The 25412-nt window shown below is 51.6% G+C and overlaps 1 protein-coding gene across 1 annotated transcript; it reads right to left on the reverse strand.

The window, feature by feature from the left end:
- Window positions 1-99: 99 nt before the first annotated feature.
- Window positions 100-25193, reverse strand: Gbx1 (gastrulation brain homeobox 1). Its single transcript, XM_028879465.2, has 2 exons — window positions 24444-25193; window positions 100-1260 (listed from the first exon to the last, which is right to left on the reverse strand). The coding sequence occupies exons 1-2, from the start codon at window positions 25159-25161 to the stop codon at window positions 707-709; spliced, it is 1272 nt and encodes a 423-aa protein (XP_028735298.1). The 5' UTR covers window positions 25162-25193; the 3' UTR covers window positions 100-706.
- Between the last annotated feature and the right edge of the window lie 219 nt (window positions 25194-25412).

Raw genomic sequence — 25412 nt, forward strand, 5'->3', positions numbered from 1 at the left:
TCTCCCAGAGAGAAGACGCCAGGAGCAGAAAAGTCAGCCTCTTCACAGGAAGTGGGGACAGAGTAGCCCAGTGGTGACGGGAGGGGTGGGGTGGGTGGGATGCACTGTGGAGGGATGCTTAAGAGTGGAAGGGTGGGCTGCTTAAGAACCCCCCACTTTGGCCGTGACAGTTCCATCTCATGTCTTTGCATGTCCTTATACTGAGCAGCGAGATGGCGCCTTCACAAAGCGGTAGCAGGGTGAGACTAACTGGGGGAAGCTCAAGGAAGCAGTTTTCCCAGTCCCCCTTTGGGGTACAGACAGACAAAAGACAAAATAGTTCCATATATACAAACTTTACACAAAATAAATAAGGAACTGTGGCCCCAGGCTGGTGCCACCCAGGCCTTCTCCCCTCTATTAGAAGCTGCCCCCTCAGGCCTTAGCCATGGAACCCTCTAGGTCCTGGGCATTTCATACCCCTACCCCAGGAGTCCACTTCTGCTCCAGAAGCTCTCGGAGGTCAGCATTTGAACCCTGCACCCCTGAGACCGCCAGTTCTGAGGTCTCCAGGGCAGTCCCAGGCCACGCACTCCAGTCTGCAATCCAGGAGCACAGCTGACCTCTCCCCAGCAGGGTCCACCACGCCCCTCTCGTCGGCAGCCCCCAGGGAGTCGTGGGCAGGCACGGGTGCTGATCCTTTGCCTTCTGGACCCCAGGACCCCCATCAGGGCCGGGCCCCCTGCTCCATCTGTTGGTGCTGGCTGCGCACAGCAAACCTGTTGACATGCACAGGTATGGGCACCACAATCTTGGGGTTTCTCACGGGCTCCCCGGAACGGCTGCTCACATTGCCAGCCTTGATGCGCTTCCACTTGGCCCGGCGGTTCTGAAACCAGATCTTGACCTGCACCTCGCTGAGCTTGAGGGCATGGGCGATCTGGGAGCGCTCTGTCAGGCTCAGGTATTTCTTGCAGTGAAACTCCTTCTCCAGCTCCAAAAGCTGCTCGCTGGTGAAGGCCGTGCGCCGCCTTCGGCTTTTCCCCCCGGGAGTGGTGACCCCCGTGGCCACTGGTGCCCCCTCCTCAGCGCCAGTCCCCAGGCTTCCCTTCAGCTTCGATTTGGGTCCCAGAAGAGCTCCTGGGCCCCCTGCAGAACTGTCGAGGAAGCTGTCCTCGCTGTCGCCGCCCGAGCCCTCTTCCTCCTGCTCGCTGCTGCCCGCGGGGTCTCCTGCTGGGGCCTCCAGCTTCTCCTCATCAGAGCTGTACACCTTCCCCTCTGCTGCGCGGGGCGGATGGAGAAGCCAGTGGATGCAGGAGGAGAGGCATGTGGAAGCATGGCCAGGAATGAGCAATTGACAACAGGGAACAACACATTCGGAGAGGAAGAGATGGGTCAGAAGAGACGGGATGGACGTCCAAGGGGGAGCGGGAAAAGGTTTAGAGGAGACAAAGAATGGGAAGAAAGGTTTTAGCCAGTAGACTTCACTATGGAAAGCAGGGAGGCCACATACATGCCAGTGATTCCCGCCCCCCCCCGCCCCAGCTTTCCCACCAGCCCAACGCATGCTCCCTACCACCTCCCGGCTCCCTCCAAACCTGGTACCCACCTGAGGTCCCATGTTGCACGTACACCCACCCTCCAAACCCAGACCTGCGGTCCCAGGATGAAGTAATGTGGAAGCTGACTGGAGAGAACTGGAGCTACACACAGCTTTTGTCCTCCCAGGAATCCTCTCCAGCCCCAAGAGCAAGCGGTATCCAGACTCTTAGCCCCTCAGACCCACATACTAGATCCAGGTCACGGAATCTTATGTCAAGATGGAAACTTTAGAGTCATCTGGTCTCATTTTAAGTCTGAAGCCAAGAAATTCTAAAGGCCGGAGAATGAGATCTCTTTGTCCACCTGGTTCCCCTTCTTTTTCTTTTTTTCTCCCCCCCCCACCCCCACCCCCGCCCAGACAGGGTTTCTCTGTGTAGTTTTGGTGCCTGTCCTAGATCTCGCTCTGTAGACCAGGCTGGCCTTGAACTCACAGTCTGCCTGGCTCTGCCTCCTGAGTGCTGGGACTAAAGGTGTGCACTGACTGGCTCCCCTTCTTAACCAAGACTGCCCTGATGGAAAGCTCCCAGCACTGCCACCTCCTTATCTGTGGCTGAACTTTCTCCCTGTCTCTTGGCCCCCTGGTCCCTTTCTAGGGCTCATCCTTAATATCATCAGCATGCCATCATCTCTTCCCTGCACAGACCCTGGCCAGGGCTGCCTGCACAGCACCAATGGAGGCTTCCTGAGGCTTCGTAGAGAGCTTGACGTCAGCAGAGAAGGCTGGAGGGAATGTGGGAATGTGACAAGGAGAAACTAGACAAGAGGGTGTAGAAAGACATCTTGACTCCTAGTGGGCGACTGTTGTCACAGGGTGTAAATATTTTAATCCATACTCAATTCTAAAAATCAACCCCTGGTTTTACTCGGATCCACTGATGTCTTTGTCACGGCTGCAAACAAAGCATTTCAAGTGCTTTTTAGGGCTGGGGAGATGACTCAGCTGTACAAGCATGAGGGACAGAGTAGGGATCCCCAACACCAACATACAGAGCCACATGTGGTCAGGTGTGGTGGCTCATGCCTGTACCCCCAGCCACGGGGCAGAGAGAGATCCTGGAGGCCACCAACAAACCAGTCTAGCTAAAATAAGCTCCAGTTTCAGTGAGAGACCCTGTCTCAAAACACTAAGGTGGAGGGCCAGAGAGATTGGTATAAGGGTGCTGCCAAGCCTGATGACGGTGTTCGGTCCCTGAGACTCACATAGTGAGAAGATGAAACCAACTTTCAAAAGCTGTCCCTCTGACTCTGTCTCTTTGTCTCTGTCTCTGTCTCTGTCTCTCTCTCTCTCTCTCTCTCTCTCTCTCTCTCACACACACACACACACACACCTAATTTCCTTTAAATATTTTTTTTCAGTATTTGAGTTTTACAAAGTCCTTTGTTTTCTGCCGAAAGGAAACAACAGAAATCCAAAAGACAGCCCACCAACCAGTAAGGGAAGAACACAAGGATGCTGTAACCTAGGAGCTCAGTGAAGGTAGCCTGGGTGAGAACAGTAGTGCAGCCCACATCCCCACATCCCCCACACCACACTCACACTCCTTAGGTGTGTTCAGAGGGGAGACCACAGCTCAGCAGGGCCTGGATCCCGGGTGCAGTGAACAGTGTATAAGATAAGAGGTATACAAAGGCATGGCGCCCCGGGGGCAGGCAGATGAGAACGGTCCTGCCTTATTGCAGCCCTCCTATAGACTGGGCCTACAGTCAGCAACCTCTTTCCACCCAGTGAGTCCACACGTGTTCCTTCATGCCTGCTCCTTCTTCTCAGGAGCTACGGCAACGTTTGCCTCGGAGGCCAAGTCCTCAACTGCACTACTACAGCAGTACCTTCATGCTGCCCAGGCCCCAGCCTGCAGCAGCCCAGCCAGGCTCCAAACTGCCCCTTACCTTCCCAGAAGCAGCCTGCCATTCAGGTGTCTCATGATGTCTACAAAAAGTGCCAACCTTGCCAGGCACGCCTTTAATCCCAGCACTTGGGAGGCAGAGGCAGGCAGATCTCTGTGAGTTCAAGGCCAGCCTAATCTACAGAGCAAGCTCCAGGACAGCCAGGACTATTATACAGAGAAACCCTGTCTAAAAAAAAAAAAGTAAATAAAATTTTAAAAAAGTGCCAACCTTACCTCAGCTCTGGCCACAAACACTGTGTTTTCTGCAAGATTAAGGCCTGGGAGCTGGAGAAATGGCTCAGTGGTTAAGAGCACTGGCTGCTCTCTCAGAGGACCAGTGTTCTATTCCAGTACCCACTAACAACGTGGTTCACAACCATCTGTAACTATAGTCCCAAGGTATCTGACGCCCTCTTCTGGTCTCCATGGGCACTGCACACACATAGCGCACAGACATGCATGCAGGTAAACATTCATATACACAAAATAAAAACAAATAAATCTTTTGTTAAAGATTCAGGACATGGGTGACCCTCCTTCCTCTTGCTAAGGGATTTTTGTTCACACCATTTTTTTTTTTTTATTTCACAGACTCAGATTTCTCAAGTCCCAAATGGAAATCTCAACCTTTCTCCCACCTTCCACCCTTAGCATTCTTCTCCACCTGGCCTGGTAGTACCCCTCCTCCTCATCTTCAGACGCCACCATGACAGCATTCTTCATTTCTCCCTCTCATGGCCCCACCCCATCCCCCCACAAATCTGCCTCTCAGATCTGACCAGAGCTGGGCCCTTCCTCACCACCTCCTCACCGACTTGGCTTCTTCTAGTGGTTTTCCTGTCTTCTGTGCCCACCCATCCCCAGCCCTCTCTCTGTTGGGGACACCCCATTCCTCCCCAGATCAAGCACTGGCTCCTCCCCTGGCTCCTTCAGGCTGGCCCTTCTTCCTTGACATCCTCTTAGAATTTAGATGCTTCTTGGATTCATCAGCTGCCATAATATGTGACATCAACTTCATTCACTTTATTAAAAAAAAAAAAAACAAAAAAAACTATGTCTCTTCCTATTAGAATATAAGCTTTGTCGGGCGGTGGTGGCGCACGCCTTTAATCCCAGCACTCAGGAGGCAGAGCCAGGCAGATCTCAGTGAGTTGGAGGCCAGCCTGGTCTCCAAAGCGAGTTCCAGGAAAGGCACAAAGCTACACAGAGAAACCCTGTCTCGAAAAACCAAAAAAAAAAAAAAAGAATATAAGCTTCACAAAAATATGGATTTCAGTCATATTTTGTTCATGGTTATAGCTTTGGTATCTTAAAAATTACCTATAGAGTAGGCATTTAATACATATTTAACAAGTGAAAGCAGCTGTTCCAGTGCGTGCCTGCCTGCTCTCCCCTCTCTCCATCAGTTCCCTTTCTCTCTTCTCCTGAGATACCCCTTCAACTCCACCCTTTCCCAGCACCAGTGGACCCCCTCCTCTGCTCATACCACCCCAGTGTCCAGCGTGCCTCAGATCTTCCCCGACACAGAGGAGTCCTGTAGGATCTCACGATGCTAAAAAAAGTGAAGAAAGTCCCAACACTGTTACTAAGTCCTGTGGTTTCAATTTTAAAAACATACTCTGTAGTAATTAATAATACGTTAACAAAAACATAGCCCAACGGTGCAATGTCTTCAACAGTGTTAAAAAGGCAGAAACTGGATTTCAGGGCTTGAAGGATAGAGCTATTTAGTACAGTGCCAAGCCCCCGGGGGGGCTTCCAATAAATCTAAATTGATGATGATGGAGAGCAGGCTCCCCGCTCCTCGATCCGGCAGAGCCCTCCTGAGATCATCTCATCCATCCCTCTGTCTTCAGACAGATCCAGAAACTCCAGCCCACACAAGCAGCCCGCCCTCGGTGCCGCTTTTAAAGCCGTCTGAGGAGCGAGGGTTCATGGCCTCTCTCCGTTTCTCGATCCCGGTGGGACACTGAGTGGCAGGGGCATGAGTGTCTGTCTGTGCCTTTATGATCATGACATTGAAGACTCTGATAAGCTACCTCTAGACCGGGGGTGGGGGTGGGGTAGCTGAGAGGAACACACAACCACTGGCCTCAGAGGACAGCTTTTGGAACAATGAAGGGCCCCGAAAGAGGGGAGACCGAAGGAAGGGGAGAAGCAGGCAGGAAGGGGAATAAAGTCAGCGGGAAACGGGGTTCAGAAGTGGCAGAAAATTAAATGATGAACCAGACAAAGTGAAAGGCTGAGTTCCATACAGAGACAAGGCAAACGGGGGGGGGGCGGGGCCAGGGGGAGCGACGACAAATTGAACAGTGCCATTTCCACCCTCCGCCCCCAACCCCCAGGACAGACACATCTGCTGCTGTCACTTGCTCTTTGCTCGACCAGCAGAGGGCACACTGAGAACCTGGATGGAGTCAGGGACCGGGAATGAGTGAGCTACTCAGCTACCCGTGGAAGAAGACAGGCCTTGGCAGGCAGCAAGTTCACTCAGCTTACCATTCCCACATAACTTAGTTAAAAAGAAATGCAGGGAGCTGGAACAACGGCTCATCCCAACCATCCGTAACTCCAGTTCCGGGAGATCGGATGCTCTCTTCTGACCTTCTTGGGTATCAAGGATGAGTGTGGTATACATACATGCGCACAAAACATTCACACATAAAACAAAAAATCCTTTTCAAAAAGAAAGCAAGGAAGGAAGGAGGGAGGGAGGGAGGGAAGGAAGGAAGTGAATGCAGCTGGATGCGATGGCATACATCTTTAATGCCAACATGGGACGCAGAGGCAGGCAGATCTTTATGGATTCAGGGCTAGTCTGATGTACACAGCGATTCCCTCAGCCAGGACTGCTTTAAAGAAGAAGAGGAGGAGGAAGAAGAAGGAAAGAAATGCAAGCCATTCTCCTTCTGCTTTATAATAAATGTCAACAGTGAAAGAGTCGAAACAAAAGTCACACATTTTTGTGGTTGACAAAAACGAGCAGAAGGCGGAAGCCTGCCGCTTGCTTGAGGTCAAGTCTCTCAATGGAGCCCTGTGCTTGGAACTTGTGATGGAGACCAGGCTGATCCTGAATTTGCAGCAATCTTCCTGTTTCTGCCTGCTGAGGGATTACATGGGTCTGGTTTATCATGCCTAGCTGTCAAACCTTTCTGGTAAATTTTCTGTTTGTGAAGTTTGATTTATAGGAATTGGACTAGATAGATGTCAGACTCACAGAAGTCAATTTCCAGTTGAAAATGAACATCTAAAAAAAATTTTTTTTGAGGCCAGGTCTCTCTAAGTAGCCCTGGCTGTCTTGGTACTCGCTATGTAGACCAAGCTGGACTCAGACTCACAGAGATCCACCTGTGTATGCCTCCTCAGTGCTGGGATTAAAGGCACGTGTTATCACAGCCAGCTTCCATTGAACAGCTTATAATGGAAAATAATGATCCGGTGCAGGAACTCTCCAACAAAATGAAAAGTGTTTTGAAATGTAAGTGGCTGAGAAGGCAGAAAGATCATGACCTCATGTATGAGAATGTCAGAACTGGTACCAGAGTGTGTGCTGGGCTCCCTGTGAGTCCAGAGCCTGTGGAAGCCTCAGTCTGGCCGGGGTGGTTGACGGTGCAGAAGGCTGGTTAGTTGGACACAGACAGAGTCCACAGGACTGCTCCTGTGACTTATAGACTGCTCATGGACTTATCCTGGGAACCAGAGATCTCAAAGCTTGAACTACAGTTACTCAGAGAGTTGATGCCGAGAAAGCTGTTACCCGACTGAGTCCAGAGACGGCACCAACATGTGGACAGTGGCTGCTTCCCAGAGGAAAGGCAGTGGCTCCACAGACTGGGAACACTATGGAGGTAAAGGGCCAGTCTGTGGAGGCCTCAGTAGTCTTTCCCCCATTTACTAAACAAAGAACTATGGGCAACTAAGGGAAAAGCCGGGAGAAAGAGCCTTCTCCATGGGAAGAGCACACCAATTGCTTATCCAGTAACAAAGTGGCCAGCCCTGAAAACATATATACCAGTAACATTATACAGACCAAGCAAGCTGTATTTAATACTATTCATGTATATACATACATGTATGTAATAACAATTAATGAAAAGAGGCCATGAATTTGGAAGAGAACAAGGAGGGGTGTGTGAGAGGGTTTGGAGGGAGAGAAGGGAGGGGAGACGTGATGTAATTATAGTATAATCTCAAAATCAAAGGGATAAAAGGGGTCCAGTTGGGCTAGAAAGGAGCCACACAGAATCTAGGGGAGGTATTTTCCCAGCAGAGAGAATACACAATGCTAAGGCTGGGCATCATAGTGCATGGCCGAAATCCTGGCACCAGGGAGGTCAAGCCTGGAGGCCAGCCTGGGACAGCACTGGACTTGCCTGCCAAAGGTGAGAATTCCACATTGGAGTCATCAAGGATGATGACCGCCATTGAAGGAATGTCTTCAGACTTACGGCCCAGGAGCACTCTCAGACTGAGCTGGTCTCTGGTGTCCCAGCTGCTGCTCTGTGCTCGCTTAGAGGAAAGCGGCTGTCTGGAGGACTGGAAGAAGTCCCATAGCTCTGACTTCGCCACTTCCTGACTCAGTTCCCAGGACACAGACCCTCCCTTCGTGAACTCCTCCCTGGACAGCCATCCTTTTCCTAGTAGTGAGGGTCAAAAGGTGGGAGAAATCCCAGGTCACTTCCCCAACGAGACCCAGCTGCACTTCCCAGTCCTCGGGGCACTCGCCTGCCAGGTGCCATCACCGAACCACTTTCTCCTGTCGGTGACTCCTCAGCCCCGCTTCAGATCATTCTTTGCGCATGGTCAGCATGCCACTGTCGCTCTGTTCCACGCCACGCCCGTAAGGAGCATTGCCGTCTCTTCCCTCTCCTCCGACCCCTTAGCATCCCTTGCTCCACATAACCAGGAGGACCTTCACTAGATCACTGATTCTGCCTCTCCCAGCTCTGTGACAAGCTCAGGGTGGTTCCAAGTCCCCACGTGTCCCAGTTAGTTCTTCTGTCTTGGCACAAGCTAGACTCATCTGGGAAGAGGGACTCTCAATGAGGGATTTCCTCCATCAGATTGGCCTGTGGGTATGTCTTTGGGGACATTTTCTTTTCTTTCTTTCTTTTTTCTTTCTTTCTTTTTTTTCTTTTCTTTTCTTTTTTTTTTTTTTTTTTTTGAGACAGGGTTTCTCTGTGTAGTTTTGGTGCCTGTCCTGGATCTCGCTCTATAGACCAGGCTGGACTCAAACTCACAGAGATCCGCCTGGCTCTGCCTCCCGAGTGAGTGCTGATATTAAGGGTGTGCGTCACCACTGCCAGGCAACATTTTCTTGATTAATGATTGACCAGACCACTGAGGATGGTGCCACCCTTGGGCAGGCGGTCTTGGATTATATTGGAAAGCAGGCTGAGTAAGTCATGAGTAAGCCAGTAAGCAGTGTTCCTCCATGGCCCCTGCTTTAGTTCCTGCCCCTGCTCCCCTTGACGACAGGCTCTGATTGGGACATATAAGCCATATAAACCCTTTCCTCCCCAATGCTCTATTGCAACAACAGAGAGCCAACAGGACACCATGCTGTTTCAGACCCAGCAACCTTTCGCGGTCCTCCACCATCAGTGTCCTGCATAGCCTTGGGCTTTTCAGAGTGGTCTCCAGGTTTTTTTCTTTACCCTGCTCCACTCTGTCAGCACAGACCCCAGCGTCGCTAACCTGACTATCAGGTGAAGGAAGTGGAATTGCAGAAAGACGAAATGGCTTTCCTAAGTCCCACAGCCAGGGACATTGCCCCATGTCCAGAATCTCGGTCTCTGAAATCTCCTGGCACTCCTTCCAGCCTTTCCAGCAGATTTTCTTCCCTCGCCTCCCACCTGAAGTAACAGCCCTTCCCAAGGGCCTCCTGGGAAGAAAACCTTTTTAAATTGTGTGGTTTGTTTTTATTTGTATGCGTGTTTTGTCTGCAAACATGTCTTGGTGCCAAACGTGTGTCTGGTGCCCAAAGGAGGCCAGAAGACAGCAGCCAATCCCCTGGGAATGGAGTTCCAGACGTTGTAAGTCTCCGAGTGGGTGCTGGGAATTGAACCTGGGTCCTCTAGAAGAGCAGCCAGTGCTCTTGACCGCTGAGCCATCTTTCCAGTCCTAAATAACCTTCTTATCAAACCTAAGTGTAAGACTCATTTCTTCCACATACACACAGACTCTAATTTAATCACTGAAATTACACCTGGCACGCTCACAGAAGATTCCTGAAATTGCCTCAGAAGAGGGCCCGTCACCAAGCATCACATTGTCTTTAGCAAGTGAATTCTCCCATTATTCCCAAGACAGAATTCCTACCAGATCTTTCTTACCCTTGAGAGCTTGTGTGATGGAATCTTACCAGTGAGTATACCTTTTCTTTGAAGATGTATTTTCTAAGTCTGGAGAGATGGCTCGGTGACTAAGGGCACATTCTGCTCTTGCAGAGGACCTGAGTTCTGTTCCCAGGACCCACTTGAGCTGGTTCACAATTGCCTGTAACTCCAGGTCCAGGGAGATCCCCTGTGGGAGTTCACATTCACATGCACGCACCCACCCACAGGCAGACACATGCACACTTAACACACAGAAAAACTCACACACATCCTCACATACACAGACATACACAGACACACATACACACACTTCCCTACAGACACACAAATACACACAATTAAATGTAAGTTTTAAAAAAGAGAAAAATATACCAGGCAGTGGTGGCACACACCTTTAATCCCAGTACTCATGAGGCAGGTGCAGGTGGATCTCTATGAGTTCAAGGCCAGCCTGGTCTTTAGAGTGAGTTCCATGTCTTGAAAAACAAAACAAAACAGGAGAGAGGAAAAAAAAAAGGTATAGTAGCACACACCTATAATCCCTGCACTCAGGAAGCTGAAGCAGGGGGATGGTGAGTTTAAGGGCCAGCCTAGGCTACAGGGTAAGACTACCTCAAAAGGGAGGAAGAGGGAGGACCAGGGCTGTAACTTAGTCAATCGTGTACACAAAGCCCTGAGTTTGGCGACCAGCACTACCTCGGCAGAGCTTCCTTAGGTTGGAATGGGAAGAAAAAGCCACAGCTTTGTGGAAGGGTAGAAGTTTTCCAACCCTGCCCTCCCCATCGCAGGTCCCAGTCTCTCAGGGCCTCCCTGACCTCTTCCCTGACCTCCGGCTGCTTCGCTGGTCCATGAGGAACCTGAGCATCTTCCCACCGGTGTTTCTCCCCCGTCCTGAAAGGCACTGGATGTTGCTTGCTGCCCTCCTTCTGGATCAGGAGGACTGGTGATTTTTTCCTTCTCCCTTTGCTCAACGACAACATCCCCTTCTTTGGGGCCTTGTTTTTCTTGGGCTGCACAGTACCTGGTAGCCCGTCAATCACATTTTTCTGTGCTTCTGTGCTCAGGTTGGCCTGTGGCTAGATGGGACCATAACGACATGCACATCCTGAGCACAGGTGTCATCCTGAGTTGTACACACAAGAATTTTAAGCAGGCGCTATGACAGGTGAGAGCTGTGGTATTGTGCCTCCTCGACTCTCTCTAGGGTGGGTGTCTTAGGGAAAGAAAGAGGGGAAGATGGAGAGAGGAGCCACAGAGAGAGGAGCCACAGAGAGAGGAGCCACAGAGAGAGGAGCCACAGAGAGGAGCCCACAGAGAGAGGAGCCACAGAGAGGAGCCACAGAGAGAGGAGCCACAGAGAGGGGAGCCCACAGAGAGAGGAGCCCACAGAGAGGGGAGCCACAGAGAGGGGCCCACAGAGAGAGGAGCCACAGAGAGGGGAGCCACAGAGAGGAGCCCACAGAGAGAGGAGCCACAGAGAGGGGAGCCACAGAGAGAGGAGCCACAGAGAGGAGTCCACAGAGAGAGGAGCCACAGAGAGGAGCCACAGAGAGAGGAGCCACAGAGAGGAGCCGACAGAGAGAGGAGCCACAGAGAGAGGAGCCGACAGAGAGGGGAGCCCACAGAGAGAGGAGCCCACAGAGAGGGGAGCCACAGAGAGAGGAGCCACAGAGAGGGGAGCCACAGAGAGAAGCCACAGAGAGGAGAGCCCACAGAGAGGAGCCACAGAGAGAGGAGCCACAGAGAGAGGAGCCCACAGAGAGGAGCCACAGAGAGGAGAGCCCACAGAGAGGAGCCACAGAGAGGAGAGCCCACAGAGAGGAGCCACAGAGAGGAGCCACAGAGAGAGGAGCCACAGAGAGAGGAGCCCACAGAGAGAGGAGTCACAGAGAGGGGAACCACAGAGAGGAGAGCCCACAGAGAGGAGCCACAGAGAGAGGAGCCCACAGAGAGAGGAGCCCACAGAGAGAGGAGCCCACAGAGAGAGGAGCCCACAGAGAGAGGAGCCACAGAGAGAGGAGCCACAGAGAGAGGAGCCACAGAGAGAGGAGCCACAGAGAGAGGAGCCCACAGAGAGAGGAGCCACAGAGAGAGGAGCCACAGAGAGAGGAGCCACAGAGAGAGGAGCCACAGAGAGAGGAGCCACAGAGAGGGGAGCCCACAGAGAGAGGAGCCCACAGAGAGAGGACCCACAGAGAGAGGAGCCACAGAGAGGGGAGCCCACAGAGAGAGGAGCCACAGAGAGGAGCCCACAGAGAGAGGAGCCACAGAGAGGGGAGCCACAGAGAGGAGCCACAGAGAGAGGAGCCACAGAGAGGGGAGCCCACAGAGAGAGGAGCCACAGAGAGGGGAGCCACAGAGAGGAGCCCACAGAGAGAGGAGCCCACATAGAGGGGAGCCACAGAGAGGGGAGCCACAGAGAGGAGCCCACAGAGAGAGGAGCCCACAGAGAGGAGCCACAGAGAGGGGAGCCACAGAGAGGGGAGCCACAGAGAGAGGAGCCCACACAGAGAGGAGCCCACAGAGAGGGGAGCCACAGAGAGAGGAGCCACAGAGAGAGGAGCCCACAGAGAGGAGCCACAGAGAGAGGAGCCACAGAGAGGAGCCCACAGAGAGGGGCCACAGAGAGGAGCCACAGAGAGAGGAGCCACAGAGAGAGGAAGGAAAACCCAACAGCATCTGCAGCTTTGGATGCTCTCAGGTACTTTGGTGTTCCATGAATCAACAAATGCCCATCTTAGCTTAAATTAAAGTTGAGGAGCTAGAAGCAATGGCTTCGTGGTTAAAAGCACTTGCTGCTCTTCTGGAGGTCCTAGGTTCAGTTCCCAGCACCCATGTCCAGTGGCTCACAACTCTGGTTTCCAGGGAATCTGATGGCACATGGAACATATACACACTCACACACACACACACAAAATAAATGATAAGTGAATTAATAAATTAATAAATGTTTTTTTAAATTATGGTTGAGCTGCAAAGCAGTCCTGAGTTAAATGTTGTCCTGAGCTGGCAGGTGGTGGCACACACCTCTAATTCCAGCACTTGGGAGGCAGAAGCAGGCAGATCTCTGTGAGTTTGAGGCCAGCCTGGCCTACAGAGTGAGTTCCAGGACAGCCAGGGCTACACTATGCGGGGTGGGGATGCTGTCACAAGTAGCAGCAACGATCACCAGACTGCAGACACATGAGGTCCTCCGCCCAACACCTCCAACACCCCATCCACACAATCCTGCCCCATTTCCCGAAGCTCTTCCTCAGAGCACCACCTAGTCTGGAAGTCGTTTGGAAGTTAAACATCTCTATAATCTACCAGAGTAAGAATTAGTATCATTCAATCAGCAGCTTTGCTCCTGGCACCGAACGGAAGCAGACAGGAGAAAAGGCTGGAGAGGGAGGGGCGTTCAGGAGAGAGCTTCGGTCAACATGGGAGACAGGGCCGGGCGCTGGTGGCGCACGCCTTTAATCCCAGCACTCGCGAGGCAGAGGCAGGTGGATCTTTGTGAGTTCGAGGCCAGCCTGGGCTACCAAGTGAGTTCCAGGAAAGGCACAAAGCTACACAGAGAAACCCTGTCTCGAAAAACCAAAAAAGGGAGACAGGGAAGTCTGAAGGGAAGAGAAAGAGTCAGGCACACAGGTGGCCGTGGTGGGCCACGTCTGAAACCCCAGTGTTTGGGAGGCTAAGGCAGGAGGATCATGGTTCAGGGCCAGCCTGGTCTACATAGTAAGACACTGTCTCTGTTCTCCCGCATTGGGGGGAAAGGCAGAGACAAACTGAAGCCTGGATTGTATTAGGCTCAGCAGGACATTCCATCCTGCCTGTCCCCTACAAAGTGCTGGGACGAATGTGTGCACCATCACCCCGGAAATGTCTCTTTGTCAGCAATGGTACCTCCCCTGTGTCACCCTAGGAAGGAGATCTCTCACAACAAGATTTTGTGGAAAGCTGCCAGCTATTTGAAGAGCTAAGACAATGATAATTCTGTTCCTATCCATCCATCCATCTATCTATCTACCTGTCTATCTATCTACCTGTCTGTCTGTCTGTCCGTCCGTCCATCCATCCATCCATCCATCCATCCATCCATCCATCCATCTATCTATCTATCTATCTATCTTTGAGTGTAGGGGTATTTTGCCTGGATGAATGTCTATTATTGCACGCATGCCTGGTGCTCATGAAAGTCAGAAGACAGTGTTGGGTCCTCTGGTATTGGAGTTATGGAAGGTTGTAAGCCATCGTTTGGTTGATGGGAATAGAACCCAATGCTCTTACCTGCTGAGCCATTGTTCCAATAATGCCCACCCCCCAACACTTTGATATAGTTTATCATATAGCTCCAGGTTGGCTTCAAATCCTCAAATCTACTGTTCATCAAGAATGACTTTGAAAAAAAAAAAAGAATGACCTTGAACTTCTAATCCTCCTGCCTCTACCTCCCCAGTGCTTAAATCCAAGGCGTGAGCCACCACACTTGGTTTTATGCGGTTCTAGGGATCTGGCTCACAGCTCCATACATTCTAGGCAAACAGTCCCTGACTCAGCTATATCCCTAGCCCTCCAGTAATACTTTCTTAAGTCCAGGACTCAGTGCAAGGGTCTTTCTGTTTACCTGGTAACTCTGAGAGATAAATGCCATGGCCCTCACTTCCCTCGTAAAGGGCTTTACAGGCTAGTTTTAGTTGTCTTCCTCCAAGAACTAGCACCACCGGCTCCATGCCTGTCGTTCCCGGGCACAGCCTGCCCTGGTGCCTCTGTACCCCTCCCGTCGCTAATACTGTGTAAAGAGATGGCATTGCAGTGTTACCTGACATAAAGAAGAACCTGGACGGGCAACAACAGAAAGTCAGGCACAGACTCCATAGCCCAGCTTCTCCTGCCCTGGTTGCCACCCTCCATCCACACCAGGGACACGCAAAATCCCTTCCACTGAGATGCCATAGCCTGGTTCCGCCTCCCTAGTCTCTGGTGGTAATGTCTTCCCAGCCTTAGACCCAGGCATGACATCCCCACACGGTGCACACAGCCAGCCGGCCTCTGACTTCTCCATGGACACTCCTTACCAGGAAGCACAGAATTCTCAGACCCCCTTGTTCAAGGTGCCTTTAATATATATTAAATATTACACACACACACACACACACACACACACACACACACACACACACACACACACAAGAGCCAAGGCATATCAGAAGAGGCATTAGGTCCCCCGAACTGGAATTACAGGCAGTTGTGAGCCACCACCTGGGTGCTGGGAACTGAATCCAGGTCCTCTGCAAGAGCAGCCAGCGCTCTTAATGGCTGAGCCGTCTCTCCAGGCTTTTAATGAAAGAATGACTCGTCAATAAAGGTATCCTTAAGGATCAAGCAGAATTGTAAACCAGGCTTGGTGGCACACACCTCTAACCCCAGCTAACTGAGAGGCTAAGGCAGGAGGACTGTGAGCTCTGGGCCAGCCTGGAACTGAGACCCACCCTCATCTTTCAAACAAACAAACAAATAATAAACTCAAGCATATTAAAAGACAAACAGGATTGTACAGCTCGAAACAACCGTAAAGATAACTTAATTCAAAGCCCTCATTTTACCGATGAGGAAGCGGAGAGGTGATGTGGCCAACACTGTGAGGTTCTGTGCGTGGGTGCATAATTCACGGGATTCCGGCCCTCGGAGCTTTTCTCCATCTCTCCTTAATGCTCCCTGTGAAAGCTCTCGCTTCACCATGACCCCCATTCTAACCTCTTTGCCCTTCACGGTTCAGAAAGCTGCTGCCACTACCCAGGCCACAAATGATTCTGTGTTTGGCTCCGTCCTGGTGTTTGCAAGGTGCTCACAGCCCGCATCCCCATGATTACCGCTGATCCTAACTCACATACAGATGTTCCTGCTACAGGAGACTCACTACTCGCCTCTACTCCATGGCCAGTGAAGACCCTACTCCATGGCTTTCACCAGCTTGGGCTGTCTTTCCTGAGGACACCTGAATTCAGCTCAGACTGCTCACAGCAAAGCCAAGCTTCTCTCCCTCTCTTCAGTCAATAGTTCCCTCCAAATTCAGGCAAGCTGGCGACTCCCCCTCCCACACACGTTCACAGTTCCACAAAGGCTGCCAGCCTCTCCTCTGCAGCTCGGAACCCAGCCTTCCCTGTGTCTGTGCACATAGACTGCAGCAGACCTTCACTTTTTTGTTGTTTTGTTTCTTGAGACAGGGTTTCTTTGTGTAACAGGTAACAGCTCTGGCTGTCCTGGAACGCTCTCTGTAGACCAGGCTGGCCTCGAACTTACGGAGATCCGCCTGCCTCTTCCTCCTGAGTGCTGGGATTAAAGGTGTGCGCCACCACCGCCCGGCTCAGACCCTCACTTCTCACACCCACTCCCACACGGCTGCTTCTCCCCACCCAGCCCGGGCATTCGTCCCCCATTCCCTCGAAGTCCGTGATTCTCAACCTTCCTAATGCTTCGGCCCTTTAACACAGTCCTTCATGCTGCGGTGACCCCTACCAAGACATTGTTTTCATTGCTGCTTCGTAACTATAATTTTGCTGCTCCTATGAACCATGATGTAAATATCTGTGTTTTCCAGTGGTCTTAGGAGACCCCTGCGAAAGGACCATTGAGAACGGATGCTCTAAGTCATGTTCTTGACTCCACCTCAACTCTTCTTAGTGCCCACCTAAGTCTCTTTTTTTGCACACCTGATTTCTATTTCCCAAAGTCAAGTTAGCTCACGGAAAAGACCAACTCTTGTACCACCTTCCAGGAGAGCACTTGCCTGTGGTCTTTTAAAGCAGCCTTGAGCTCAACGCAAAGCACTTGGCTCGAAATATCGCTATGTTCCCTCTTCTTTCCAATTGAAATATTTTCACCATCTCCACCCACAGAAGCAGCAGCAGCAGCAGCATTGAGACAGAGGCTCACTGTGCAGCCTTGGCTGGCCTGGGACTTTCTAGGTAAATCAGCCTGGCCTCGAACTTAGAGATCCACCTGCCTCTGCTTCTGGAGCTGGCAATTAAGGCGTGCACCACCACTCCCAGCCATTTATTTCTCTCTCTCTCTCTCTCTCTCTCTCTCTCTCTCTCTCTCTCTCTCTCTCTCTCTCTGTCTCTCTCTGTCTCTGTCTCTCTGTCTCTGTCTCTGCCTCTCTCTGTCTCTCTATCTGTCTGTCTCTGTCTCTGTCTGTCTCTCTCTCTCTCTTGAGACAGGGTCCCATGTAGCCCAGGCTGACCTCAAACTTATTCAAGAACAGAAAAGGCCTGGAATCCCTCCCTGCGTGCCTGACTGGCGCCTCCCACTATTCTTAGTGTCTTTCCCCCACTGTTCCCAGAACAGCCTCCCTGCCCATTACTCTGAGTGAAACAATTTTTTTCCTAAACTGGGAGTGATGGCACACGCCTTGAATCCCAGGTGGATCTCTGAGTTCAAGGCCAGCCTGGTCCACAAAGCAAGTCAGGGCTTTACAGATAAACCCTGTCTTCAAAAACCCAAAACAAGAAGAAAGAGCGTTTTCTCCCTAATCACCTGTAACACACGCTTCCACAGGTGTGCGCTGCTGCAGGAGCTGCTCCGCCCCACGTGAGCCAAGGCATCGAAGCTCTGTTCCAATCCCCCAGCAAAGCCTCCGATGAGAGGGCACCTCAGGAAAGGGACTTGGAGATTTCCCACTCCTTAGGGGTTCTCAAGCTCTTTGTACCATGAACTCCCCTGGCAGGTGATAAAAACCCACCAGCCCCTCCTTCTCAGCTTCAGCTACGTGGCAGAGAGTACAGTTTTATACGGGAAGCCAATTATATGAGAACACAGTTATCCAGGGCCGAAGAGATGGCTCAGGGGCTGAGTGTAGACCCCTCTTGCAGAGGACCAGAGTTCAGTTCCTACAGCCATGTCCGGAAGCTCAAATGTCTGCAACTTCAGGTCCAAAGGATCCAATACCTCCTTTTGGCCTCAGAAGGCACCTGTATTCATGTGCAAATACCCACATATAGTCACACATATTAACATATAATTAAAAATAGGCTGGGCAGTGGAGGCAGAGGCAGTCAGATCTCTGAGTTCAAGGCCAGCTTGGTCTATAGAGCAAGTTCCAGGACAGCCAGGACAAAAACCGAATAAAATAAAATCCTGAAAAATAAAGGAGTTGAAGAAATGGCTGGACAGATAAAAGCACTATTATTTGTTTGTTTGTTTGTTTGTTTGTTTGTTTGTTTGTTTGTCTGAGACAGGATTTCTCTGTACAAAAGCCCTAGCTGTCCTGGAACTTGCTTTGTAGACTAGGCTGTCCTCGAACTCAGAGATCCTCCTGTCTCTGCCTCCTGTGTGCCGAGATTAAATTAAAGGCATGTGCCATGCCCAGCAAAGAGTACTGGCTCTTTAAGACCCAGGTTGGGTCCCCAGCACCTACATGGTGGCTCACAACCATCCATGACTCCAGTTCCAGTGTATCAGATGCCCTCTTCTGACCTTGGTGGGCACCAGGCATGCACACGGTACACATACTTACATACAGGCAAAACATATGCATAAAATAAAATAAATTTTAAAAAGTTAATTAAAACAAAATACTTTTAAAAATACAGTTATCAAATATTTAAACTTAATCTTGTCATGTAATCATGCTTCTTTATTAACACGAGAAGCATTATCTCTCCAAAGAATGCAAACCTTCATAAAAACATGTGATTTCTATCCATGAAAAACTTCATGTATTGCTAAGATGATCATGGTTTTTTTGTTCCACAATCACACATTAAAGGACACACCAAGTTTTAGCCAGGAGTCAGCAGGAATAAAGACGTGACTTCTTCCACCCTGCCAAAAGATTCCTGAAAGGAGGTCCTTAGAGCTCAGGTTCAGATCCCGGCTTTAAACACTTGGTCTAGGAATAGAAAGGGACATCAAAGATCCCCTCAGTGGCTGGTGTGGCACACGCCTTTAATCCAGAGACAGGCAGACCTCCAGGAGTTCAAGGTCATCTTGGACTATATAGCAAGTTTCCAGGCCAGCATAACAGGTCTCAAAAACAAACAAACCACCGCAACAACAGGCAAGCAAACAAAACACAGTCAAACAACACACACACACACACACACACACACACACACACACACACACACACACAAACACACACACAATCACCTCAATGAAAACTTGATCTACACGAGGAAAGTAAAAGCCTAAAGATGTTTTGTGACAGTGACCCTCCCAAAGTGTCTTGAACACACTCGGCTCATAACAGACGTACAATAAAACATTCTCTCACTGGAGCAGTGTCAAAATTACACAGCAAAATAGTGACAAAGCTGAGACTTGAGCCCTTGAGTCAGAACTGCTAAAAAAAAAAAAAAAAGTTCTTTCAGCTACATTAAGGGAATGCAACGCTCGTTTTTAAATTGTATAATTATGTTACTATTCAGTGTGTCTGTGTGAGCATGCGCATGGAGGTCAAAGGACAACTTTCGGGAGTCAGTTTCCTCCCATGGAGGGCCCAGGGATTGAACTCAGGTCTTTGGACTTGACAGCAAGAGCTGACACCATTTCTCTCACCCAACTTTTGTCTTCCTTTAAAAGTCAACGGAGTTCTGGGCGTGGAGGCGCACGCCTTTAATCCCAGCACTCAGGAGGCAGAGCCAGCAGATCTTTGTGAGTTGAGGCCAGCCTGGTTCTAGGTCAGCCAGGGCTACATAGAGAGACTGTCTCAAAAAGAGAAGAGAAGAGGAGGGGAGGGGAGGGGAGGGGAGGAGACGGGAGAGGAGGAGAGGGGGGAAGACAGAAGTGAAGGAAGTCAGTGGAGGGTTAGCTGAGGCTGTAACATCACAAGTTCAAGGTCATCTTGTATGCGGTGAGTTTGAAGTCTGCCTGGGATACACAAGCCCTTGTCTCAAAATAAAAATAAAGATGGCTGGAGAGATGGCTCAGCAATTAGGCACACACACTGTTCTTCCCGGCACCCACGTCGTCAGGTGGCTCACAACTGCCTGTAGCTGCAGCTCCAGGGGCCCCAACAGTCTTCTGACTTCTGTATATATATGCATATAATTTTAAAAAATAAAATATTTCAAAAGACAAAATAAAAATAAAATGCGAAAAATCAACTGCACAAGCTGAGTGTAGTGGTTCACACCTTTAATCCCAACCCTTGGGAGGCTAAGGAGGTGGAGTGCCGTGAGTTTGAGACCAGCCTGGGCTACACAGTGAGTCTGAGGTTAGCCTGGGGAACAGAATGATATACCCTGTGTTAAAAAACAAAACAAAAAGTCAGTGGAACAATCAATCTCTCTGTGCACTTTCTCCAAAGTTCTAGGAAAATATACTCTAGGTCTTGGTCACCCCCCCAAAAAAAAAAATCTCTCGTTTTTAAACAGTAGAAATCTCTGGCTCTACAGCACGTCATTTCCTGTCTCCCTTTCATAGATAAATATCATATCTTGACAGTCATAATAGGCACCTATTCAGAAATTAATTAATGGTCATTTAAAAATGTTCCCCAGCTACAATCAGGCGCTCAGCTTACAGCAATCAGCCCTTGAACACCACGCTGCTCTGAAGTTTCCTGGTCCCTGTGTGATTACCATTATTACCGCAATCTCCATTCGGAAATTAGCAAATCCTTACCTGTTCAGTTTTTTTAAAAATAGTGCTCCCTACACTGACATCTCCCAGGTTGGTCCCTCACACTCTCTCATCCTCTACACCACCCTAGCTACAAATGTCTTCATTTGTTCCGCATCCAACACAGGCATCATGCCTCATGCCAGTCTCTCCTTGTATTTCTCACCCATCAAATGGTTACGCATGGCATACCCACACCCACTCACTGTCGAAGCTCCTGCATCCAAGAGGTCCAGCCTTCAAGTGGAAGACTCCAAATACTCTCTGTTTGAAATCCCAGCGTGCATTTTCCCCAAAGGATGGTTTTTTTCCATTACTCCCCAGCACACAGCGTCCTTCCCGGAGATCAGCTGTGTGATGCACAGCCTTGCCGTATCTGGCACACGGGTTAGCTGGGACTGACTTTCCCGCAGCCAGAGCTCACACACTTCCTCAGATCCCCAAGACCAGCTCAGACCCTCTTGGGGCTGAATCTGGTCTGTCCTCTGCCCGTTTCCTGGGATGCTGAGGATCTGCTACCCTACTTCCTTCCTCCACGGCTTTCGTGAGACTGGTCTTACAGACTCTTTAGATGTATTGATAGGGTCTCGTCAGCACCTGAAACATGGCTAGTTTGAAGACAGCTGAGCTGGGAGTGGGGAATATATGCACTGATTTCAAAGATGGTATGAAAAGAGGACACAAAATATGTCACTCAAATATTTATATGGATTAATGCTGAAAAGATATTTTGGACATATTTGATTAAAGAAGATTGTTATTCATTGCACTAGTTTCTTTTATCTTTTTAATGTGGCTAGTGAAACCTTTAAATTACATATATTAATAAAATAAAGGGCTTGCTTGATATTTCTAGTAGTCAGCTCTCACTTCTTTGGGTTTCTGTTGGTGTGTATGTGTGTGCACATGTATGTGTGTGAGCGAGTATTCGAGAGCTCAAGTGTGTGAGCACTTGTGTGTACTGAACACAAGCTAGGCAAGCCACCCCAGCTCCACTGGTCCGTATTTAATCCTCCCTACACCTTCAAAATTCTCTCCTAGTAAAAGGCTGCCTCCAGTTAGCCCCACTGCACCCCATGCTCCCAGCCTGGCACCCTTTCAACCTCCCATTCTCAGTGCTTTTCTGATCCATCATTTCTTGTCATAGTCCCCCCCCCCTCCATTTGCTAACATAGCTTTTACCCCTACAGTCAAATTATAATGAAGTTCAGGGCGTTTCCTTCTTCAGTTCTCATACAGAGCGACATCTGTCTTAATTCTTAACCAACTGAAAAAAATTTTCCTGTAATTCCCAAAGTATAGAACTTTTTCATTCTCCAAATTGGCCTGTCTTCCCTAGACGTTTTCTTCTTTTCTTTTCTTTTCAAAGATAGGGTTTCAAGTAACCCAGGCTGTCCCCCAACATAATATGGAGCTGTAGTTGGCTTTAATTCCTCTTCTGCCAGCCTCTACCTCCTAGTTATGGGTGCCACCCCACCCAGCTACTCTATAAGGTCATTTAAAGAGGCTAGCGATTATACATTACATATTCAACAAGTGTGAATGAGCAATAACTTCAGTCCAGTGCCACCCACTCATCCCCACCAGGAAAACAGCTGTCCCTCTGCCATTCTAAAGACTGTATTCCTTCCCAGACTTTTCTGTGAGGGCTCCTGTTCCATGCACAGTGAAGAACTCTCCTACTTCATCCCAAGTCCTCTGAGACAGTCCCCCAACAGAAGAAGGTTCCATTTCCCATCAGCCTCGGGGGCCATGTGCAGTCATTCCCCGGATGGATTTCATGCCTAACATTCCAGTAACTGCATTTTTTTTTCTTTCCACAGTCATGTCACGGACCACTCACACCTGGGAAGGCAGGGGAGTGGTGTTGGCCAAGGGCTGGGACAGCTGAACTGCAGGGGAAGACAGGTTCCAGCCCCTCTGAAGCCTGACTTCCTTACTGCTCTTCCGGTGCCCACAGTGATGCTGCCACAGATCTTCCCAGGCTGGGGCATGACCTTCAGCACAGACACTGTCAACACCCTCCCCTGCACCGGCTCCTTCCCATTATATCGCCAACAAAGCCCCTTCCTGGCGCTCCAGCGCACACACACACACACACACACACACACACACACACACACACCTCCTTTTCTTGTGGATTACATTTTCCTCAGATCAGAGAATCTCTTCTTTCTTCCCGCCTGTGACACCACCCTGTCATCGTCCTCAGTCCCCAGACCCCGTCTAGGAAACATTACTCCTGGTGCTGAAACTCTCGGCACGCCCTGGCATTTTTATTTCGCTCTCTCCCAGCCCTCCTGTGACAGAACTCTGCCTCGCACACTTTTTCAGTGAGATTGCTCACTTCTCATTCAGCCCAGCCCAGAGTTCCTCTTCCCACAGACAACCTGTTCCCTGTCCCCATCTCCAGTCAGTCCGCGTCTGTCGTCACCTCCCCCCCTGCCCGCCCCCCCCCCAGCTCTTTCCTCACTCCTTTCTTCTCAGGACTTCTCTCCTGTCCTCTTCTTCTGTTGATATATTTGGTTTACTAGCCAGTACTGGGTTTATTTCAGAAAAGAACCCCCTTTATACATAAGGGTGGAGAGGAGAGCCGGGGACCCTGGCAGTGTGTGGACGAGCTGTTTGCGCTCGCTCCCGTGGTGAGGGCACACCCCTCACTGTTGCTCCACCTCTGTGTCCCCTCCCACCTTCCCTGGCTTTCTTCTGGGCCTGGCTCTGCCCCCAGGCTCCATGGGTGGCCTCCACAGCACCTCTTCAGTAGCCAGCCCTGTTTTCCTGCTTTTGAATGACCCCGATCCCTCCTTCTTAAGGGGTTCCTGCTGCTCTCCACCCTCCGCCCTGCTCTGCCCCAACCCCTTGTCCTGAAGACGCTGTCTCCTATCTCCAGGTTTCTCATCTGCTCAGGGTCCTCCTGAGGAGCCTCTGCTCTGACTTCAGATCCTCTTGGGTCAGTTTAGAAAAGGAATTGCCAACAGAAGAATCCCCACAGTCAAAATGCCCAGAACTAAATCAAAACTGAAAGACAGGCTTCTTGACTGCCCCGTGGGCAGTTCACGGCAGAAGCCTGTCATCAGGAATTGCCTGCCTGCCCCGGCCAATGACACTTGGACCCTCTTCTTGCCTCTGCAATGGTCATCCTCCAGACCCATCGGGTCGTTGCCATCGGCTGAGCTAGGTGCCATGAACTGTGGAGCAGAAGTGGGCTCATCCCAGCGTGAAGGAAGTTTAAGCTCTCTACCCTTACACGGGCTATTTTTCTTAATTAGAACTCACCAGATTGCATAAGCCTTGATCTCGGCACACCTGGCTCTGCCTGGCTAGGAGAACGCTTTTTGGCCTTAGGATGCCGAGGGCAGGACAAGAGGACTTTGAGGGAATGGATTCTGATCAGGGTCCATTTACTACAGCCTGTCCCCGCGGAGAGGGCATCCTCCCAGGGCTCTTGAACGACCTGTCAGCTGAATCTTAGCAGGATCCTCAACTCTTCGTCTTCATGCCACACCCAACTCTAGCAGCCTTTAGCATCTCTAGTGCTAGGCTGCCCTGGTCCAGCGCCCTACCTGGTTCTCCAACGTTTAGGTCTAGTCTAAATGAGAATTCAAGAGTGATCTCTGCTAAGGGGAAGAAGCTACAGGCTCATCAGACCCTCCTTAGCCCTGCTTCCACAAAGCCCATGCCTACCATTTGAGTGCTGAGGGGTTGATTCACAATGCGCCCCCACATTCTAAACTGACAGTTGCCCCCAAATGTCCTGCTGGGGCCCTCAGGAAAAAACGAAGGGATTCTGAAAAAGAGACAGGGCTAGGCTTGTGGACTACAACGCCGCCGAGAGAAGCGTGCCACCGGTGAGGCTTCTGGCGCTCCGAGGCCAGAGCAGGGCTTTGGGACCTGGAGGCGTTGGGGACCGAATACCGCTCACGAGCTGGGATCTGGCACTCCAGGGCTCCAAGCAGGTGGTAGGAATCCTGGACTGACTGGTCCCGGTCTGGGACTTCCTTTCGGTGGAACCCATGTCGGTCCCAGCACTTACCCGGCAGACTCGGGAAAGTCTCTGAGAAGTGCGGTGGCTGGGGCGGCGGGGGTTCAGCCACTTTGTCGCGCGCCGGCAGCAGCTCGTCGGCGTCCAGCGCTCCCTCCGTGCGCCGGGCCGCGGGCTCGGGATTGCTTCGTGAGGCGGTAGAGGCGGCGGCGGCGGCGGCGGCAGCGGCGAGCTCCGGGGGTCCGTAGTAGGCATCGGGGGGCTCTGCGAAGCTGGGCAGCGCAGTGGTCAGCGCCACCATCGAGGGCACCGCCTGGCCCAGCCCAGCGCAGAAGGTGTTGCTCAGGCGGCCCGCGAAGGAGGCGAGCGGGGCGAGCGGCGGCAGGCCGGCGGGCAGCGGCGCCGGGGCCAGCGCCTGTGGCAGCACGAGGGGCCGGTAGGGCATGAACATGGGGTAGCCGGTGTAGAGCAGGTGGCCCGAGCGCGGCGGCGGCGGCCCGATGAGCGAGTCGATGGAGAAGGCGGCGCCCGGGCCGCCGCTGCCCCCGCCGCTGCCCCCGGGGGCGCCGCCGCCCGCCGCTCTCTGCATGGCGCTGCCCGGGCCCCGCCGTGCGCCCCGCGCGGACACGCAGGGCTCGCTGCGGGCGCGCGGGCCGAGGTGGCGGCGGGGCGCGGGCTCGGCGCAGTGTGGCTCCGGCGCCGCGCTCCCTCGCTCATAAGGAGGGAGGGGGCGGGCGGGCGGGCTGGGGGTGTCGCCCTCCGGACTCATCCATCTTCCTCAAATTACGCTTCACTTGCTCCCTCCGCCCGCCGCCGCGCCCGGCTCCCGCGCCCCGCGCCCCGCGCCTTCCCAGCGGCCGGGGCCGGCCCGGGACCCCGCCCGCCCCCCGCGGCCCAACCAACTATTATTAATGCAGATTGATGAGGCCGGACCCGGCGCTTTGTGAAAGTTTGCGGCGGGCGAGGAGGCGGCGGCGGCAGCTGGCCAGGTCCCCTCCCTGCGCCCGGACCTGCTCCCGG

Source organism: Peromyscus leucopus, chromosome 3 (assembly GCF_004664715.2).
Source record: "Peromyscus leucopus breed LL Stock chromosome 3, UCI_PerLeu_2.1, whole genome shotgun sequence".
NCBI classification, from domain to species: domain Eukaryota; kingdom Metazoa; phylum Chordata; class Mammalia; order Rodentia; family Cricetidae; genus Peromyscus; species Peromyscus leucopus.

Excerpts from the sequence above, each read along its gene's own strand:
- Gbx1 (XM_028879465.2), bottom strand. The coding sequence starts at position 25,161 with ATGAGTCCGGAGGGCGACACCCCCAGCCCGCCCGCCCGCCCCCTCCCT. Across the intron at positions 1,261-24,443 it reads GACTTTCCCGAGTCTGCCGG|CAGAGGGGAAGGTGTACAGC; the intron begins GTAAGTGCTGGG and ends CGCCCCGCGCAG.